General features: G+C 32.1%; 1 protein-coding gene across 5 annotated transcripts in view; it reads left to right on the top strand.

Moving 5' to 3' along the window:
• Positions 1–15191, top strand: part of LOC143254306 (uncharacterized) — a 269977-nt gene that overhangs the window by 231307 nt on the left and 23479 nt on the right. For all 5 annotated transcript variants that reach the window (XM_076509269.1, XM_076509262.1, XM_076509258.1 and 2 more), the window contains one exon: positions 14097–14319. In XM_076509269.1, coding sequence (XP_076365384.1) covers positions 14097–14319 — 223 coding nt within the window. The remainder of the gene's footprint in view (positions 1–14096; positions 14320–15191) is intronic.

Below are 15191 nucleotides of genomic sequence, written 5' to 3'. Positions count from 1 at the left end.
TTTACCATTCTAGCATGTTCCTGATAGGACTAGTAACTATATTACTTTATCATTCTAGTATGTTTCTGACAGGACTTAACTGTATTGCTTTACCATTCTAGCATGTTCCTGATAGGACTTGTAACCATATTACTTTATCATTCTAGTAGGTTTCTGACAGGACTTAACTGTATTACTTTACCATTCTAGCATGTTCCTGATAGGACTTGTAACTATATTACTTTACCATTCTAGTATGTTTTGACAGGACTTAACTGTATTACTTTACCATTCTAGCATGTTTCTGACAGGACTTGTAACTGTATTACTTTATCATTCTAGCATGTTTCTGATAGGACTTGTAACTATATTACTTTACCATTCTAGCATGTTCCTGTAGGACTTGTAACTATATTACTTTATCATTCTAGTATGTTTTTGACAGGACTTGTAACTGTATTACTTTATCATTCTAGCATGTTTCTGACAGGACTTGTAACTGTATTACTTTATCATTCTAGTATGTTTCTGACAGGACTTAACTGTATTACTTTACCATTCTAGCATGTTTCTGATAGGACTTGTAACTATATTACTTTATCATTCTAGTATGTTTCTGACAGGACTTAACTGTATTACTTTACCATTCTAGCATGTATCTGACAGGACTTGTAACTGTATTACTTTATCATTCTAGTATGTTTTTGACAGGACTTAACTGTATTACTTTACCATTCTAGCGTGTTTCTGATAGGACTTGTAACTATATTACTTTATCATTCTAGCATGTTTCTGATAGGACTTGTAACTATATTACTTTACCATTCTAGCATGTTCCTGATAGGACTAGTAACTATATTACTTTATCATTCTAGTATGTTTCTGACAGGACTTAACTGTATTGCTTTACCATTCTAGCATGTTCCTGATAGGACTTGTAACCATATTACTTTATCATTCTAGTATGTTTCTGACAGGACTTAACTGTATTACTTTACCATTCTAGCATGTTCCTGATAGGACTTGTAACTATATTACTTTACCATTCTAGTATGTTTTTGACAGGACTTAACTGTATTACTTTACCATTCTAGCATGTTTCTGACAGGACTTGTAACTGTATTACTTTATCATTCTAGCATGTTTCTGATAGGACTTGTAACTATATTACTTTACCATTCTAGCATGTTCCTGATAGGACTAGTAACTATATTACTTTATCATTCTAGTATGTTTCTGACAGGACTTAACTGTATTGCTTTACCATTCTAGCATGTTCCTGATAGGACTTGTAACCATATTACTTTATCATTCTAGTATGTTTCTGACAGGACTTAACTGTATTACTTTACCATTCTAGCATGTTCCTGATAGGACTTGTAACTATATTACTTTACCATTCTAGTATGTTTTGACAGGACTTAACTGTATTACTTTACCATTCTAGCATGTTTCTGACAGGACTTGTAACTGTATTACTTTATCATTCTAGCATGTTTCTGATAGGACTTGTAACTATATTACTTTACCATTCTAGCATGTTCCTGTAGGACTTGTAACTATATTACTTTATCATTCTAGTATGTTTTTGACAGGACTTGTAACTGTATTACTTTATCATTCTAGCATGTTTCTGACAGGACTTGTAACTGTATTACTTTATCATTCTAGTATGTTTCTGACAGGACTTAACTGTATTACTTTACCATTCTAGCATGTTTCTGATAGGACTTGTAACTATATTACTTTATCATTCTAGTATGTTTCTGACAGGACTTAACTGTATTACTTTACCATTATAGCATGTTTCTGACAGGACTTGTAACTGTATTACTTTATCATTCTAGTATGTTTCTGACAGGACTTGTAACTGTATTACTTTATCATTCTAGTTTGTTTTTGAGAGGACTTGTAACTGTATTACTTTACCATTCTAGTATGTTTCTGACAGGACTTAACTGTATTACTTTACCATTCTAGCGTGTTTCTGACAGGAGTTAACTGTATTACTTTACCATTCTAGCATGTTCCTGTAGGACTTGTAACTGTATTACTTTATCATTCTAGCATGTTCCTGATAGGACTTGTAACTATATTACTTTACCATTCTAGTATGTTTTTGACAGGACTTGTAACTGTATTACTTTACCATTCTAGTATGTTTCTGACAGGACTTAACTGTATTACTTTACCATTCTAGCATGTCTCTGATAGGACTTGTAACTGTATTACTTTACCATTCTAGCATGCTTCTGACAGGACTTGTAACTGTATTACTTTATCATTCTAGTATGTTTCTGACAGGACTTAACTGTATTACTTTACCATTCTAGCATGTTTCTGATAGGACTTGTAACTATATTATTTTACCATTCTAGTATGTTTTGACAGGACTTGTAACTGCATTACTTTATCATTCTAGTATGTTTCTGACAGGACTTAACTGTATTACTTTACCATTCTAGTATGTTTCTGACAGGACTTAACTGTATTACTTTACCATTCTAGCATGTATCTGACAGGACTTGTAACTGTATTACTTTATCATTCTAGTATGTTTTGACAGGACTTAACTGTATTACTTTACCATTCTAGCGTGTTTCTGATAGGACTTGTAACTATATTACTTTACCATTCTAGTATGTTTTTGACAGGACTTAACTGTATTACTTTACCATTCTAGCATGTTTCTGACAGGACTTGTAACTGTATTACTTTATCATTCTAGCATGTTTCTGATAGGACTTGTAACTATATTACTTTACCATTCTAGCATGTTCCTGATAGGACTAGTAACTATATTACTTTATCATTCTAGTATGTTTCTGACAGGACTTAACTGTATTACTTTACCATTCTAGCATGTTCCTGATAGGACTTGTAACCATATTACTTTACCATTCTAGTATGTTTTGACAGGACTTAACTGTATTACTTTACCATTCTAGCATGTTTCTGACAGGACTTGTAACTGTATTACTTTATCATTCTAGCATGTTTCTGATAGGACTTGTAACTATATTACTTTACCATTCTAGCATGTTCCTGTAGGACTTGTAACTATATTAGTTTATCATTCTAGTATGTTTTGACAGGACTTGTAACTGTATTACTTTATCATTCTAGCATGTTTCTGACAGGACTTAACTGTATTACTTTACCATTCTAGCATGTTCCTGATAGGACTTGTAACTATATTACTTTATCATTCTAGTATGTTTCTGCCAGGACTTGTAACTATATTACTTTATCATTCTAGTATGTTTTTGACAGGACTTAACTGTATTACTTTACCATTATAGCATGTTTCTGACAGGACTTGTAACTGTATTACTTTATCATTCTAGTATGTTTTTGACAGGACTTAACTGTATTACTTTACCATTCTAGCGTGTTTCTGATAGGACTTGTAACTATATTACTTTACCATTCTAGTATGTTTTTGACAGGACTTGTAACTGTATTACTTTATCATTCTAGCATGTTTCTGATAGGACTTGTAACTATATTACTTTACCATTCTAGCATGTTCCTGATAGGACTTGTAACCATATTACTTTATCATTCTAGTATGTTTCTGACAGGACTTAACTGTATTACTTTACCATTCTAGCATGTTCCTGATAGGACTTGTAACTATATTACTTTACCATTCTAGTATGTTTTTGACAGGACTTAACTGTATTACTTTACCATTCTAGCATGTTTCTGACAGGACTTGTAACTGTATTACTTTATCATTCTAGCATGTTTCTGATAGGACTTGTAACAAAATTACTTTACCATTCTAGCATGTTCCTGATAGATCTTGTAACTGTATTACTTTACCATTCTAGCATGTTCCTGATAGGACTTGTAACTGTATTACTTTACCATTCTAGTATGTTTCTGACAGGACTTAACTGTATTACTTTACCATTCTAGCATGTTCCTGATAGGACTTGTAACTATATTACTTTATCATTCTAGTATGTTTCTGACAGGACTTGTAACTGTATTACTTTACCATTCTAGTATGTTTCTGACAGGACTTAACTGTATTACTTTACCATTCTAGTATGTTTCTGACAGGACTTGTAACTGTATTACTTTACCATTCTAGTATGTTTCTGACAGGACTTAACTGTATTACTTTACCATTCTAGCATGTTCCTGATAGGACTTGTAACTATATTACTTTATCATTCTAGTATGTTTCTGACAGGACTTAACTGTATTACTTTACCATTCTAGCATGTTCCTGATAGGACTTGTAACCATATTACTTTATCATTCTAGTATGTTTCTGACAGGACTTAACTGTATTACTTTACCATTCTAGCATGTTCCTGATAGGACTTGTAACTGTATTACTTTACCATTCTAGTATGTTTCTGACAGGACTTAACTGTATTACTTTACCATTCTAGCATGTTCCTGATAGGACTTGTAACTATATTACTTTATCATTCTAGTATGTTTCTGACAGGACTTGTAACTGTATTACTTTACCATTCTAGTATGTTTCTGACAGGACTTAACTGTATTACTTTACCATTCTAACATGTTCCTGATAGGACTTGTAACCATATTACTTTATCATTCTAGTAGGTTTCTGACAGGACTTAACTGTATTACTTTACCATTCTAGCATGTTCCTGATAGGACTTGTAACTATATTACTTTACCATTCTAGTATGTTTTTGACAGGACTTAACTGTATTACTTTACCATTCTAGCATGTTTCTGACAGGACTTGTAACTGTATTACTTTATCATTCTAGCATGTTTCTGATAGGACTTGTAACTATATTACTTTACCATTCTAGCATGTTCCTGTAGGACTTGTAACTATATTACTTTATCATTCTAGTATGTTTTTGACAGGACTTGTAACTGTATTACTTTATCATTCTAGCATGTTTCTGACAGGACTTGTAACTGTATTACTTTATCATTCTAGTATGTTTCTGACAGGACTTAACTGTATTACTTTACCATTCTAGCATGTTTCTGATAGGACTTGTAACTATATTACTTTATCATTCTAGTATGTTTCTGACAGGACTTAACTGTATTACTTTACCATTCTAGCATGTATCTGACAGGACTTGTAACTGTATTACTTTATCATTCTAGTATGTTTTTGACAGGACTTAACTGTATTACTTTACCATTCTAGCGTGTTTCTGATAGGACTTGTAACTATATTACTTTATCATTCTAGCATGTTTCTGATAGGACTTGTAACTATATTACTTTACCATTCTAGCATGTTCCTGATAGGACTAGTAACTATATTACTTTATCATTCTAGTATGTTTCTGACAGGACTTAACTGTATTGCTTTACCATTCTAGCATGTTCCTGATAGGACTTGTAACCATATTACTTTATCATTCTAGTATGTTTCTGACAGGACTTAACTGTATTACTTTACCATTCTAGCATGTTCCTGATAGGACTTGTAACTATATTACTTTACCATTCTAGTATGTTTTTGACAGGACTTAACTGTATTACTTTACCATTCTAGCATGTTTCTGACAGGACTTGTAACTGTATTACTTTATCATTCTAGCATGTTTCTGATAGGACTTGTAACTATATTACTTTACCATTCTAGCATGTTCCTGATAGGACTAGTAACTATATTACTTTATCATTCTAGTATGTTTCTGACAGGACTTAACTGTATTGCTTTACCATTCTAGCATGTTCCTGATAGGACTTGTAACCATATTACTTTATCATTCTAGTATGTTTCTGACAGGACTTAACTGTATTACTTTACCATTCTAGCATGTTCCTGATAGGACTTGTAACTATATTACTTTACCATTCTAGTATGTTTTTGACAGGACTTAACTGTATTACTTTACCATTCTAGCATGTTTCTGACAGGACTTGTAACTGTATTACTTTATCATTCTAGCATGTTTCTGATAGGACTTGTAACTATATTACTTTACCATTCTAGCATGTTCCTGTAGGACTTGTAACTATATTACTTTATCATTCTAGTATGTTTTTGACAGGACTTGTAACTGTATTACTTTATCATTCTAGCATGTTTCTGACAGGACTTGTAACTGTATTACTTTATCATTCTAGTATGTTTCTGACAGGACTTAACTGTATTACTTTACCATTCTAGCATGTTTCTGATAGGACTTGTAACTATATTACTTTATCATTCTAGTATGTTTCTGACAGGACTTAACTGTATTACTTTACCATTATAGCATGTTTCTGACAGGACTTGTAACTGTATTACTTTATCATTCTAGTATGTTTCTGACAGGACTTGTAACTGTATTACTTTATCATTCTAGTTTGTTTTTGAGAGGACTTGTAACTGTATTACTTTACCATTCTAGTATGTTTCTGACAGGACTTAACTGTATTACTTTACCATTCTAGCGTGTTTCTGACAGGAGTTAACTGTATTACTTTACCATTCTAGCATGTTCCTGTAGGACTTGTAACTGTATTACTTTATCATTCTAGCATGTTCCTGATAGGACTTGTAACTATATTACTTTACCATTCTAGTATGTTTTTGACAGGACTTGTAACTGTATTACTTTACCATTCTAGTATGTTTCTGACAGGACTTAACTGTATTACTTTACCATTCTAGCATGTCTCTGATAGGACTTGTAACTGTATTACTTTACCATTCTAGCATGCTTCTGACAGGACTTGTAACTGTATTACTTTATCATTCTAGTATGTTTCTGACAGGACTTAACTGTATTACTTTACCATTCTAGCATGTTTCTGATAGGACTTGTAACTATATTATTTTACCATTCTAGTATGTTTTTGACAGGACTTGTAACTGCATTACTTTATCATTCTAGTATGTTTCTGACAGGACTTAACTGTATTACTTTACCATTCTAGTATGTTTCTGACAGGACTTAACTGTATTACTTTACCATTCTAGCATGTATCTGACAGGACTTGTAACTGTATTACTTTATCATTCTAGTATGTTTTTGACAGGACTTAACTGTATTACTTTACCATTCTAGCGTGTTTCTGATAGGACTTGTAACTATATTACTTTACCATTCTAGTATGTTTTTGACAGGACTTAACTGTATTACTTTACCATTCTAGCATGTTTCTGACAGGACTTGTAACTGTATTACTTTATCATTCTAGCATGTTTCTGATAGGACTTGTAACTATATTACTTTACCATTCTAGCATGTTCCTGATAGGACTAGTAACTATATTACTTTATCATTCTAGTATGTTTCTGACAGGACTTAACTGTATTACTTTACCATTCTAGCATGTTCCTGATAGGACTTGTAACCATATTACTTTACCATTCTAGTATGTTTTTGACAGGACTTAACTGTATTACTTTACCATTCTAGCATGTTTCTGACAGGACTTGTAACTGTATTACTTTATCATTCTAGCATGTTTCTGATAGGACTTGTAACTATATTACTTTACCATTCTAGCATGTTCCTGTAGGACTTGTAACTATATTAGTTTATCATTCTAGTATGTTTTTGACAGGACTTGTAACTGTATTACTTTATCATTCTAGCATGTTTCTGACAGGACTTAACTGTATTACTTTACCATTCTAGCATGTTCCTGATAGGACTTGTAACTATATTACTTTATCATTCTAGTATGTTTCTGCCAGGACTTGTAACTATATTACTTTATCATTCTAGTATGTTTTTGACAGGACTTAACTGTATTACTTTACCATTATAGCATGTTTCTGACAGGACTTGTAACTGTATTACTTTATCATTCTAGTATGTTTTTGACAGGACTTAACTGTATTACTTTACCATTCTAGCGTGTTTCTGATAGGACTTGTAACTATATTACTTTACCATTCTAGTATGTTTTGACAGGACTTGTAACTGTATTACTTTATCATTCTAGCATGTTTCTGATAGGACTTGTAACTATATTACTTTACCATTCTAGCATGTTCCTGATAGGACTTGTAACTATATTACTTTATCATTCTAGTATGTTTCTGACAGGACTTAACTGTATTACTTTACCATTCTAGCATGTTTCTGACAGGACTTGTAACTATATTACTTTATCATTCTAGCATGTTCCTGATAGGACTTGTAACTATATTACTTTATCATTCTAGTATGTTTCTGACAGGACTTAACTGTATTACTTTACCATTCTAGCATGTTCCTGATAGGACTTGTAACCATATTACTTTATCATTCTAGTATGTTTCTGACAGGACTTAACTGTATTACTTTACCATTCTAGCATGTTCCTGATAGGACTTGTAACTATATTACTTTACCATTCTAGTATGTTTTGACAGGACTTAACTGTATTACTTTACCATTCTAGCATGTTTCTGACAGGACTTGTAACTGTATTACTTTATCATTCTAGCATGTTTCTGATAGGACTTGTAACAAAATTACTTTACCATTCTAGCATGTTCCTGATAGATCTTGTAACTGTATTACTTTACCATTCTAGCATGTTCCTGATAGGACTTGTAACTGTATTACTTTACCATTCTAGTATGTTTCTGACAGGACTTAACTGTATTACTTTACCATTCTAGCATGTTCCTGATAGGACTTGTAACTATATTACTTTATCATTCTAGTATGTTTCTGACAGGACTTGTAACTGTATTACTTTACCATTCTAGTATGTTTCTGACAGGACTTAACTGTATTACTTTACCATTCTAGTATGTTTCTGACAGGACTTGTAACTGTATTACTTTACCATTCTAGTATGTTTCTGACAGGACTTAACTGTATTACTTTACCATTCTAGCATGTTCCTGATAGGACTTGTAACTATATTACTTTATCATTCTAGTATGTTTCTGACAGGACTTAACTGTATTACTTTACCATTCTAGCATGTTCCTGATAGGACTTGTAACCATATTACTTTATCATTCTAGTATGTTTCTGACAGGACTTAACTGTATTACTTTACCATTCTAGCATGTTCCTGATAGGACTTGTAACTGTATTACTTTACCATTCTAGTATGTTTCTGACAGGACTTAACTGTATTACTTTACCATTCTAGCATGTTCCTGATAGGACTTGTAACTATATTACTTTATCATTCTAGTATGTTTCTGACAGGACTTGTAACTGTATTACTTTACCATTCTAGTATGTTTCTGACAGGACTTAACTGTATTACTTTACCATTCTAACATGTTCCTGATAGGACTTGTAACTATATTACTTTATCATTCTAGTTTGTTTCTGACAGGACTTAACTGTATTACTTTACCATTCTAGCATGTTCCTGATAGGACTTGTAACTATATTACTTTATCATTCTAGTATGTTTCTGACAGGACTTAACTGTATTACTTTACCATTCTAGCATGTTTCTGATAGGACTTGTAACTATATTACTTTATCATTCTAGCATGTTTCTGATAGGACTTGTAACTATATTACTTTATCATTCTAGTGTGTTTCTGACAGGACTTAACTGTATCACTTTATTATTCTAGCATGTTTCTGATAGGACTTGTAACTCTATTACTTTATCATTCTAGTGTGTTTCTGACAGGACTTAACTGTATCACTTTATCATTCTAGTGTGTTTCTGACAGGACTTAACTGTATTACTTTACCATTCTAGCGTGTTTCTGATAGGACTTGTAACTATATTACTTTACCATTCTAGTATGTTTTTGACAGGACTTAACTGTATTACTTTACCATTCTAGCATGTTTCTGACAGGACTTGTAACTGTATTACTTTATCATTCTAGCATGTTTCTGATAGGACTTGTAACTATATTACTTTACCATTCTAGCATGTTCCTGATAGGACTAGTAACTATATTACTTTATCATTCTAGTATGTTTCTGACAGGACTTAACTGTATTACTTTACCATTCTAGCATGTTCCTGATAGGACTTGTAACCATATTACTTTACCATTCTAGTATGTTTTGACAGGACTTAACTGTATTACTTTACCATTCTAGCATGTTTCTGACAGGACTTGTAACTGTATTACTTTATCATTCTAGCATGTTTCTGATAGGACTTGTAACTATATTACTTTACCATTCTAGCATGTTCCTGTAGGACTTGTAACTATATTAGTTTATCATTCTAGTATGTTTTTGACAGGACTTGTAACTGTATTACTTTATCATTCTAGCATGTTTCTGACAGGACTTAACTGTATTACTTTACCATTCTAGCATGTTCCTGATAGGACTTGTAACTATATTACTTTATCATTCTAGTATGTTTCTGCCAGGACTTGTAACTATATTACTTTATCATTCTAGTATGTTTTGACAGGACTTAACTGTATTACTTTACCATTCTAGCATGTTTCTGACAGGACTTGTAACTGTATTACTTTATCATTCTAGTATGTTTTTGACAGGACTTAACTGTATTACTTTACCATTCTAGCGTGTTTCTGATAGGACTTGTAACTATATTACTTTACCATTCTAGTATGTTTTTGACAGGACTTGTAACTGTATTACTTTATCATTCTAGCATGTTTCTGATAGGACTTGTAACTATATTACTTTACCATTCTAGCATGTTCCTGATAGGACTTGTAACTATATTACTTTATCATTCTAGTATGTTTCTGACAGGACTTAACTGTATTACTTTACCATTCTAGCATGTTTCTGACAGGACTTGTAACTATATTACTTTATCATTCTAGCATGTTCCTGATAGGACTTGTAACTATATTACTTTATCATTCTAGTATGTTTCTGACAGGACTTAACTGTATTACTTTACCATTCTAGCATGTTCCTGATAGGACTTGTAACCATATTACTTTATCATTCTAGTATGTTTCTGACAGGACTTAACTGTATTACTTTACCATTCTAGCATGTTCCTGATAGGACTTGTAACTATATTACTTTACCATTCTAGTATGTTTTTGACAGGACTTAACTGTATTACTTTACCATTCTAGCATGTTTCTGACAGGACTTGTAACTGTATTACTTTATCATTCTAGCATGTTTCTGATAGGACTTGTAACAAAATTACTTTACCATTCTAGCATGTTCCTGATAGATCTTGTAACTGTATTACTTTACCATTCTAGCATGTTCCTGATAGGACTTGTAACTGTATTACTTTACCATTCTAGTATGTTTCTGACAGGACTTAACTGTATTACTTTACCATTCTAGCATGTTCCTGATAGGACTTGTAACTATATTACTTTATCATTCTAGTATGTTTCTGACAGGACTTGTAACTGTATTACTTTACCATTCTAGTATGTTTCTGACAGGACTTAACTGTATTACTTTACCATTCTAGTATGTTTCTGACAGGACTTGTAACTGTATTACTTTACCATTCTAGTATGTTTCTGACAGGACTTAACTGTATTACTTTACCATTCTAGCATGTTCCTGATAGGACTTGTAACTATATTACTTTATCATTCTAGTATGTTTCTGACAGGACTTAACTGTATTACTTTACCATTCTAGCATGTTCCTGATAGGACTTGTAACCATATTACTTTATCATTCTAGTATGTTTCTGACAGGACTTAACTGTATTACTTTACCATTCTAGCATGTTCCTGATAGGACTTGTAACTGTATTACTTTACCATTCTAGTATGTTTCTGACAGGACTTAACTGTATTACTTTACCATTCTAGCATGTTCCTGATAGGACTTGTAACTATATTACTTTATCATTCTAGTATGTTTCTGACAGGACTTGTAACTGTATTACTTTACCATTCTAGTATGTTTCTGACAGGACTTAACTGTATTACTTTACCATTCTAACATGTTCCTGATAGGACTTGTAACTATATTACTTTATCATTCTAGTTTGTTTCTGACAGGACTTAACTGTATTACTTTACCATTCTAGCATGTTCCTGATAGGACTTGTAACTATATTACTTTATCATTCTAGTATGTTTCTGACAGGACTTAACTGTATTACTTTACCATTCTAGCATGTTCCTGATAGGACTTGTAACTATATTACTTTATCATTCTAGCATGTTTCTGATAGGACTTGTAACTATATTACTTTATCATTCTAGTGTGTTTCTGACAGGACTTAACTGTATCACTTTATTATTCTAGCATGTTTCTGATAGGACTTGTAACTCTATTACTTTATCATTCTAGTGTGTTTCTGACAGGACTTAACTGTATCACTTTATCATTCTAGTGTGTTTCTGACAGGACTTAACTGTATTACTTTACCATTCTAGCATGTTCCTGATAGGACTTGTAATTATATTACTTTACCATTCTAGCGTGTTTCTTACAGGACTTAACTGTATTACTTTACCATTCTAGTGTGTTTCTGACAGGACTTGTAACTATATTACTTTATCATTCTAGTATGTTTCTGACAGGACTTAACTGTATTACTTTACCATTCTAGCATGTTCCTGATAGGACTTGTAACTATATTACTTTATCATTCTAGTATGTTTCTGCCAGGACTTGTAACTATATTACTTTATCATTCTAGTATGTTTCTGACAGGACTTAACTGTATTACTTTACCATTCTAGCATGTTCCTGATAGGACTTGTAACTATATTACTTTATCATTCTAGTATGTTTCTGCCAGGACTTGTAACTATATTACTTTATCATTCTAGTATGTTTCTGACAGGACTTAACTATATTACTTTATCATTCTAGTATGTTTCTGACAGGACTTAACTGTATTACTTTACCATTCTAGCATGTTCCTGATAGGACTTGTAATTATATTACTTTACCATTCTAGTGTGTTTCTTACAGGACTTAACTGTATTACTTTACCATTCTAGTGTGTTTCTGACAGGACTTAACTGTATCACTTTATCATTCTAGTATGTTTCTGACAGGACTTAACTGTATTACTTTACCATTCTAGCATGTTCCTGATAGGACTTGTAACTATATTACTTTATCATTCTAGTATGTTTCTGCCAGGACTTGTAACTATATTACTTTATCATTCTAGTATGTTTCTGCCAGGACTTGTAACTATATTACTTTATCATTCTAGTATGTTTCTGACAGGACTTAACTGTATTACTTTACCATTCTAGCATGTTCCTGATAGGACTTGTAACTATATTACTTTACCATTCTAGTGTGTTTCTTACAGGACTTAACTGTATTACTTTACCATTCTAGTGTGTTTCTTACAGGACTTAACTGTATTACTTTACCATTCTAGTGTGTTTCTGATAGGACTTGTAACTATATTACTTTACCATTCTAGTGTGTTTCTTACAGGACTTAACTGTATTACTTTACCATTCTAGCATGTTCCTGATAGGACTTGTAACTATATTACTTTACCATTCTAGTGTGTTTCTTACAGGACTTAACTGTATTACTTTACCATTCTAGTGTGTTTCTTACAGGACTTAACTGTATTACTTTACCATTCTAGTGTGTTTCTGACAGGACTTAACTGTATCACTTTATGATTCTAGTATGTTTCTGACAGGACTTAACTGTATTACTTTACCATTCTAGCATGTTCCTGATAGGACTTGTAACTATATTACTTTATCATTCTAGTATGTTTCTGCCAGGACTTGTAACTATATTACTTTATCATTCTAGTATGTTTCTGACAGGACTTAACTGTATTACTTTACCATTCTAGCATGTTCCTGATAGGACTTGTAACTATATTACTTTACCATTCTAGCGTGTTTCTGACAGGAGTTAACTGTATTATCTCAACTTTCTTATGTATTCCTGACAAATATTTTTTTTTTTAAATTGCATATCAGGATAAACAGAATTTGACTTTACTTAACTTGTTCCAATACAACTACATCAATTACCATAATTATTGTTTATTTCTTTATCTCTTTTTTTCATTGTAAAATAGAACTAGACATGAGTATTTTTTACAATGTTTGCTATGTAGATAAACAGAACTAAATATTAGAACTAAATGTGAATCTCAATGTATAAGTCCATTGTCACCGAATTATACTAGTATCCTTTAGAAACTGGGTTTCCTTACCAGTTTATATAAACCATCTTTAAAGACCCCACATAGAATTAAAAATTGTTTTATTTAGGATGATATTAGCAAAATGAGAACCTGCGTTATGTCATTGTCTTTCCCAGATATTTCTACATAAGTCTGCTATGCAGCATCATGCCCGGGAGGTCCATAGTGGTGATGTAAAGCCCCACCAGTGTCAGAATTGTTTGAAGACATTCTCTTCAAACCATCAGCTGACTCAGCATCTCCGTGTCCACACTGGTGAGAAGCCGTACAAGTGTTCATACTGTGACCGTCGCTTTAAGCAGCTTTCTCATGTTCAACAGCATACCAGGCTTCATACAGGTAAAATTACATTTTATACAAAGAAATCTGATTCTTAAAAATGTTCTTATAGCCTATTAATTTTAATCTGTATCCAAAATATATTGTTTTTAGGCCTATCAGTTTTGGGTTTTCACTGTCGAGATATATGGTCTCTGAAACCACAGTGTGGTGCTACATGTTACTGTATTCTATACAGATAAACAATCAACCGTTTTTACCAAATCAATTAAAAAGCCAGAGCCTTATTATTTATTGTATTAAAACTTTTATTTTAAAAACTATCATTGATGGGTTTTGATGTGCTACAAATAGAAGTTTCTATGATTTTTTACACATTTATAACTGAAGTATTTGGCCTTTCACAGTATTAGTAAAACCTCTGTAGCAAAATTTTCTGAAATTTATATACAGTAGGTGATGTCTTTAGTAGCAGTAGCAGCACTGCTGTGTAACAGCTGATATTTATGAAGAGAAATAAAAAATAAAATATTAGGCTAAACATATAATTTTCTTTCCAACAATACTAGGAAATAAATTGCCACTGTAGAACTTTGTGCTATATAAAAAATGTATATATATCTGAATTATCAAGTGATAATTATAAATAATAATTATAATGTTTATAGCAACATGGGGAAAGTAGGCATTTCTGTTCTGAAAACAATAAACAAAATCTCCAGCTTATGAGATTGATTATTAAAATGCCTTCTTAACTATTGCATAACTTATAACCCACAGATTTTCAGACCTGTGAAAGGACCAAAGCTTTTCATTCTGTTACTAGTACTTTATATTGCAAATTGTAATGTGATAGTAAGAGATGAACATAGTGTGAAATGCCTTATTAAGCCCTTTTCTTGACAATTTTAGGTGTATTAAAGCACAAAAAA

This window comes from Tachypleus tridentatus, chromosome 6, assembly GCF_004210375.1.
Source record: "Tachypleus tridentatus isolate NWPU-2018 chromosome 6, ASM421037v1, whole genome shotgun sequence".
Lineage (NCBI taxonomy): Eukaryota > Metazoa > Arthropoda > Merostomata > Xiphosura > Limulidae > Tachypleus > Tachypleus tridentatus.
Note: the sequence above shows the minus strand (reverse complement) of the source record. Positions and strands in the feature narration are given on the sequence as shown.